A 7,600-nucleotide genomic window follows, 5' to 3' on the forward strand; every position below is an offset into this window, starting at 1 on the left:
CTGAGTGGCCTGCATGTCGTCCCCCCTCTCTCTCCTCCTTTCCTGTCTCTCTACGGCTGCATGATCCAATTAAGGCATAAAATCCACAAGACAACCGTGAAAAAAAAAAAGCATCCCACATAAGCTGTTGCAAATGAATGCAGTAAAGTATACATTTATAATTACAAAGAACACAACTTTTTAAAGACTGATCTCATTGAGCACAATGGAGGCAGCTCTGCGTCCCACACAGTGCCAACAGCAGCAGCGCACATCTGTCAGGCTTCAGCTGCAGCCCGACAGGTTGCGGTCTTTAATTTATGGAGTTGATTTGACAGAAGTTTCACCCCGAAAGGAAAGAGGGAAAGACGGAGTGGGTGAAAGTTTGTGGTTCTGTTTTTATCAGCATGCTGCACAGGCAGGAAACACACACACAAACACACACACATACTACCCTCTCACATGCACACATGCATATTTGCATGTTTGCCCAAATACACGCACACACACACACACACGCACTCACACAATATGGTAATTTATGGTAGAAAGTTGTTTTCTTTACTAACGGGAACACAATTGTTTTAGTCAAACTAAAATAATAACACAAATTGTATCACATCACAACGAAGTGGAGGGATCTGCTCTTATAATCTAACAAAATAACTTTCTATAAACTGTCCGTCTCTTTGTTTCTATGATGTTTCCAGCTCGGAGTTCAGGCCACCACACTTAACTGGGCTGAAAGGGGAACTTCAGGAGTCGGTTGATATTTAAAACTGCACGCCTGAGATAAATACACTTCTCAAAAAGCCCTGTGTTTATTTGAACAGGGGGGTTGGCTTTGTGGGAGACTTTAACAGCAATCACTACATTATTAACTATTAACTTTTACAATCATATTTATATGAAGCTGCGTTTCAGGCTTTCAGGTTGATTGGAAATACTACTTTTATTTAAATGTGCCTTCAGCGCCACTAAACTCCATATTGAGCTTGTTTCCAGGGATGATATTATTTAACTGTAGTTAAATAAATTAACAAATTACGTTTTTAAAACTAGAGCAAATACACATTTTATATCACAGCAACTTTTAAGGACAAGAACAATAAAGGTCTCTTAAAATCAAAGCAAGCAGTAGTAAAAAAAAAGAAAAGTAATAGGTAATATGTCTCTATATGATCATGAGTGTGTAAATAAAAAAATAAGAAGAGGAACAAAGTTTGTTTTGTTGTATGCAAGACCTGAGATGATTTGTTTTGCTTTGAGGAACGCAAAATGCTTTTTAATTTTGTTTTTCAATTAATATTTGACCATTTTCTCCATCCGTGTATCTCTTTTTGTGCAATATAATAGTTTAATTGCACAAAAAAACATAAATTTGATTGAATTTACTGAGGAAAATATGCACATATATATATATATATATATATATATAAATATATAAATAGTGTGGCATTTTTGCCTTTAGTAACGGGAATATAAAGTAAACAGGAATATATTTTTATTAGAGTGACCAGGGATTAATCTCCTTTGATTTATTGTAAATTAGTGGTTATCTGCAGACAAAGATTTCCTGCAATTATATAGGCTCCAATTTGAATTTACAAGAAAGCGTATTACTGATCAGAACCAACTTGTAGATGTGTATGTTAGATACATATCTCGGCCGGTATGCAAATTCTCAGGTCAGGAGGAGAATTGTTGGTCGATGCAATAAAAGAGGTTTTTGTTGTTGGTAGATTGTGATCTCCTTTATGAGATGTGATGCTCGGATATCTATTCCAAAAAAAGAAGAAGTGTAGGGCTGAAGTGCATTGTGACGTTAACACATTTAAATTGACCGGCCTCTCTAACTATTCAGGTGACTGAATGGTGAACAGGTATTGGAGGTCTGCAACATATATATACCTGTCCACACACTGTGCACCTGCACTATTGTGGTTTTCAGCTATTAGGACAGAAATGGCCTCAACTGATGGAAACACTCAGACATACAAGATGGTGAGTTGTAAGGATGCTGTAGACACTTATTTGGAAGAATTAGAATCAGAGTTTCATCATCTCATGCATTTATATTTTTAAACTTATTGGAAGGAAAGAAATAAGTGGAAATTAAAGTGCTTTTTGTGAGTAAAATCAAGGTTTTCTATTGTAGACGTCTCTGGACAGCGACATCAACGAACATTTCCAGGATGCAATTGATGTGATTCAACAGCATTCAAATAATGCATACTACAATTCAGGTACAGTAAAAAATCTCTTCATAATTTAATACAAATATACATAACCATGACATTTTCAATGCACAATTATTAGCATTTTTTTTTTACAATCACAAGAAAGCAACTTCAATTGATTGCATCACTTGAATTAATTAATTAAATGACAGCTAATGTGTCGTTTTCTTCTTTTCAGAGTACACATATTATGAGACTTTGGGTACCCAGCCATCGCTGCAGTGTCAGATCTCCTGCTGCCTCGTCACACACCCGCCCGATGTACCAGCTCCGGGATATGACTGGAATGACATGGCTGTAAGTTATGCAAAACAAAAAAAACTGTATTTCTGTTTCTGAAAATCAGGGGAAAATACATAGTAAGAATGTTTTGGACTCTTTCAGCAGCAGTCTTGGCCTCAAGTCATCCCTGAAGTTTCCTTGGGTCACTCTGTGCAAAATGAATCGCCTCATTTCTACTCAATCTTACCTCCGCAGAGGAATAGCAAAGGTAAGCAAGTTAAGGTTTTCAGTATATTTTATTTAGAGTTATCTGTGACTAAAACAAGATTAATTCAATCTCCTCAGGTCGTAAGAAGCTCAGACTTTATGAATACCTCCACGAGGCTCTGAATGACTCCAACATGGGCGACTCAATCCAGTGGACAGACAACAGCAGTGGCACCTTTCACTTCATCTCCAAGAACAAGGAGAAGCTGGCCGAGTGCTGGGGGCAACGCAAGGGCAACCGCAAGACCATGACCTATCAGAAGATGGCAAGAGCTCTGAGAAACTACAGCCGCACCGGTGAGATCATCAAAGTGCGCCGCAAACTTACTTACCAGTTCAACCCAGACATACTGCACAGGCTCGGCTCTGCACACCTGCCCTGCCGCACTGCAGCGCAGGAGGAGGTTCACACCCGGCAGCCAAGCCCGGCTGAACAGAGCTACTGTGGCTCTGCAGCGGCGGACTGGCACAGCTGGTACGGACACTACCAGCTGCAGGAAGACTATGACCTGGCCTCCAGCTTCACTTCACACAGCACAACCAAACTCTGAGCTGGGAGATTCTGATCACAGAGGGGGGAAAGTTTAAAGTTTAAAAAGGTTTTCAAAGACTTACGTTTGTCTACTCTCAAACTTTCTCATTATAGGTTATAGTGGGACTATTTAATGTCATGAATGCCCTTTTTCTTTTCTTTTTTGGCATTTTATTCTCCATTAAATTAATTAATCAACCCCTAGATTTAAATTAAAAACACCTGAATCTAATTGAGATTTAGTAAACAACATACTTATATTTGTCTTGCACATCTTTAATAAAGATACTGGGACCATATTCAGTCACTAAATGTCAGACTTTGACTATTTGGGTCCCATAAAGTAACAGTTTTTGTGGATGTATACACTTGCCAGTCAAATGTATCACTGTAAATAAATTGTAAATATTTTGAAACTACTAAATAATAATCAGAAAGTGAGAAAGTTCATCAAGAAAGATTATTTATTAATTAATTAATTAATTAATTAATATTATTAATTATTTCTTAGAAAACCCCTAGATTTGAATGATAATGCCCGGAATATAACTTTAAAAATATTCTGATTTATACATCATTATTTAACTAAATTAAATATATATATATATATATATATATATATATATATGTTTAATGATGCTAACATATACTACATATATTTATACATTATTGTGGCTTATATCATGAAGTGGTATCATTTGCAATTATTAATATTCTTCTTCTTCTTCTTATATTATTAACATTCAATAGTTATCATGTATTTGACTGTATGGTCTGTATGAGACAGTAGAAGAGGTAATAACAATTTATATTTTAAAATGTGTCTATGTCTGTTGTTACAACAAGCAACCAGTAATAAGCATAACGTGGGATTAAATGTAAATCTTGATAAAACTCTGTTTTGTATACTCATTATATTTATTGTGTATTAATAAATGTTTGATTTTTGTATTAAAACTTGTCGGAGTATTTTGAACACAACCAATAAATCAATCTATGTACTCTCACTTGTGTTTTACTGACTTGATAAGAGCAAACTGCAGCCACCCTCCTGACTTTTGTCATAACAAGAGAAAACACTGGCATTATCATCCGTGTTGAAAGATTTGGCACCGTCTCCATTGAAATATTGCAAAAAGCACACTACAAAATCTGAAATTACGACACATCCTGTGAGGAAAAATATGGCAGCAAGTGTGTTTTTCCTGAAAAGAGAGTATTGTGTAGATGCTGCCTCCAAACCAGGTCTTATCTGCTTCAGCGGGGAGGATGTGGTCAGTGCTGGGAGGCTTTGTTGATGAGTTGACTGGTGTCGGTGTGCATGCTTTGTGGGATGGTGGTCATTGTTCCTGTGAGCCATGGGTAGAAAACGTCTGGTGTTATGCAGAAAGCCCCGCTCCTGTGGGGGGTATAATAAGTCCGTTCACTTCAGCGTCTCAAAGTCAGTTTGGTGAAATTCTCCCAAACTGCAAGGACTGTACTGCATTAGATTCCGCCTCATCAGTTATGGTAAAGAGCAGACTTGTTGCAAGGATGCAATCAAGTATTTCCTAAAAAAAATACCTTCAGGGCAAAAGATTTAAAGTTATGAGGTATTCAAGTTTGATTTAAACTATTTATTTCTTTATCAGAATTCTTTCCAGGAGTCTCAATCTGATTTGGAGGTGATCTTAGAGTTCCTAGAGGAGTACTACAGACAAAACACTGCAGAAAAAGGTAAGAGGAAGTCCTGGGAAACCACACTCTAATACTTAAAGATGATTTTAATCTTAGTCTTTAAACATTTGTTTTGCTTTTCATAGTGGACGAGGTGTACAGGATTGCAGGTGTGCCTGTAGATGAAAGATGTGCACCTGTGGATTCATGCGAGCAGCGCTGGACGTGCTATGATCCACCTGTAGGCATTAAAACACTTGTATACCACATGTAGTAAAATGTGCACATATAAGCCTTTAAAAGCTGTGTTTTCCTTTATCAAAGATAATCAAACATGAACTTCAGTCTCTGCTGGCACACGACACCCAACCAGCTCTCAGCCAGAACACAACAGCAACCTTGTTTGAGCGTGGGGCACTGCCAAACTTTGTATCAACAAGGCAACCAACAAAACACACAGCGGGGAGTGGTGAGTTCTCCTTTTTATGGTCACTAGATACTGTTATTGCCCTGGCTGCTAGTAGCCTGCGGGAAACAATGCCAAGAGAGAGCAAATAAGAGACCTTCCCTTTACCGTAAAAAAAAGTATTAAGCTATGCTTGGCTTAGCTTGATGGTAGTATTTACATATCAGTTAACCACAGTGTTTACAGCGTTACCCTCTGCGTTTGGGGAAATGATTAACTGTAACCAGTAATAATTGTTTTAGGGTGGCACAGCTGCCGTGATATTACCAAAAATCCCTCTTTTATATCCCCGTCGAGTCTTCATCATGCCACTTACTGTTTGCTCAATGGTTGCAGGTGGAAAGGTGCGCCTCTTTCACTTTCTGTTTGAGATGTTGGAGGATCCGAACATGGCCCACTGTGTGTCCTGGGTGCCAGCAGCCGGCGGCGTTTTCCGCTTTTCCTCCACGAACAAGGACCAGGTGGCGGCGCTGTGGGGGCAGAGAAAGGGCAACAAGAGGCTCATGACTTACCAGAAGATGTCCCGCGCCCTCAGGAACTACGCCCGGTCCGGAGAGATCTTCAAGGTGAAGAAGAAGCTCACCTACCAGTTCAGCCAAGAGACACTGATGTTACTGCGGAAGTGTCAACGAGGAGATCTGTAATGTGGATTAGATTAAGTGTAGCTCATTTCATGTCATATAAAACTCTCAATGTGCTCTTTTGTCCTTTTTTTTTTTATCTAGAAGGTTTAACTTTCCATTATGTGAGTGGGACACGTTCAGAAATCAGTTTTATTGATTGATTTATTTACATGCATTGAGTTTTTGGTGTAAATAATTAAAAGAAGCATATTTTACTCTTACACCGTCAGTTTATTGCATTTTTATTTTATTTAAGGGACAACGCACAACACATTTATTATGTTTGCAGATATAGCTAAAAGCTCATTTATATGTGTGTGTTGACAAAGTAAAAGAATTAACAGTTGTTCCGTGAATTAAACCCTTTTACTGTAATACAAAGACATTTTGCATTCGTCTTCACTAATTATTGTATTAATTTGAAACAATCTTTGAATATTATTAGGTAATAATACCTTTTATTTCCTCTGTATATGATTAGGAAGGAAGGAAGTTATATATTGGACTATAAAAGGAACAATATAAGTTGTATAACAAAGTTAGATTCAGAATAACCTTACTTATACTGTATAATAATGCAATAGACTTTGATATTTTAGCTTTTATATAATGTACATGTACACGTACATTGATAAATCCTCAATATTACAATCAGAAGAAGAAAATAATCATGCAGCAGCCTCTTCATCCCTTGACAAGTGTATGTTCCTTTATGTAAAATCATTTGCTGGCTGTTAGGAACCAGAGGGTGTCAGTGTCGTCCATCTCAAAGCCTCTTCCTATGTGGTGTGACCTCATGGCTAAATCGCCTCTGTGATGTGAACCCTCGACCATCCCGGGCAATACCAAATGGTTTTGTGTCGTTTGTAGCGGACCCACATGATACTTCCCTAAGCCCAGTATTTACTGCTGGAGCCCACTGCGGGTTATAAATGGGCTAACTGAGCTTTGGGGCGTCTGTTACCAAGAAAGGCCAAATACAAACAGTCATTTACGAAAAAGCTCTTAATTAAAAACGTCCAGATGATGTGTGTCGGCTTGCAGCGTAGAAGGGAAGTGAAAGTGACTCATTGCGAGGATTTTCCTCTTTGCTATGAATGTCCAAAGAAAATATCTGACACTGCATTCCTGTGCACAGACCGTATCTAACGACCCCTAAAATAGAGCCGTGCCTCGTCTTCACTGTCCTATTATTTGTGCATGTTTTAAGTGCACTTCCATGTTGAGATCATTAACATGCCCGAGTGGTTATGATATTGTTATATTCTCTGCGGACGCCTGGGACTGCACAGGCTCGCTGTAGCTCGGCAGCCTTGTTGTTTAATCTTTGCAACCTTTGATCAGAGACCACAACTGATTTATCACTTGTGTTTGACGTGCTAAAAAGATTCATCAGGACCAAAGCAGCGACATCAATGATATAATTCACAATGAAACCTTCTTTTCATGTCAGATGCACATGTCAAATGTCAAGGTTTATGATAGCTTTCTAAGTATAGGCCACATAACCTCCACCCGGGCTTCTGCCCAGTATTTATTTGCCAGTTTGAAAAGCCTGCTGTTGTTGAGCAGCATGCCCCTGGATTAAACTGATATCTGGCTGCATGTCAAACCT

At 38.4% G+C, this 7,600-nt stretch overlaps 2 protein-coding genes and 1 long non-coding RNA gene across 3 annotated transcripts; 2 read left to right on the forward strand and 1 right to left on the reverse strand.

The window, feature by feature from the left end:
• Window positions 1–1,859: 1,859 nt before the first annotated feature.
• spic (Spi-C transcription factor (Spi-1/PU.1 related)) lies at window positions 1,860–3,457 on the forward strand. Its single transcript, XM_029461893.1, has 5 exons — window positions 1,860–1,983; window positions 2,138–2,225; window positions 2,398–2,516; window positions 2,604–2,709; window positions 2,787–3,457. Exons 1-5 carry the CDS (start codon window positions 1,945–1,947, stop codon window positions 3,257–3,259), a joined length of 825 nt encoding a protein of 274 aa, XP_029317753.1. The 5' UTR covers window positions 1,860–1,944; the 3' UTR covers window positions 3,260–3,457.
• Window positions 2,227–3,270, reverse strand: LOC115028253 (uncharacterized). Its single transcript, XR_003834548.1, has 3 exons — window positions 3,041–3,270; window positions 2,816–2,961; window positions 2,227–2,500 (listed from the first exon to the last, which is right to left on the reverse strand). It is a non-coding gene; the product is annotated as an uncharacterized LOC115028253 (long non-coding RNA).
• Window positions 3,458–4,656: 1,199 nt separating the features above from the next.
• On the forward strand, window positions 4,657–6,006 carry spi2 (Spi-2 proto-oncogene). Its single transcript, XM_029462500.1, has 5 exons — window positions 4,657–4,749; window positions 4,872–4,956; window positions 5,043–5,137; window positions 5,221–5,365; window positions 5,699–6,006. The coding sequence occupies exons 1-5, from the start codon at window positions 4,747–4,749 to the stop codon at window positions 6,004–6,006; spliced, it is 636 nt and encodes a 211-aa protein (XP_029318360.1). The 5' UTR covers window positions 4,657–4,746.
• The last annotated feature ends 1,594 nt before the right edge of the window (window positions 6,007–7,600 follow it).

Source organism: Cottoperca gobio, chromosome 23 (genome assembly GCF_900634415.1).
Source record: "Cottoperca gobio chromosome 23, fCotGob3.1, whole genome shotgun sequence".
Taxonomy (NCBI): domain Eukaryota; kingdom Metazoa; phylum Chordata; class Actinopteri; order Perciformes; family Bovichtidae; genus Cottoperca; species Cottoperca gobio.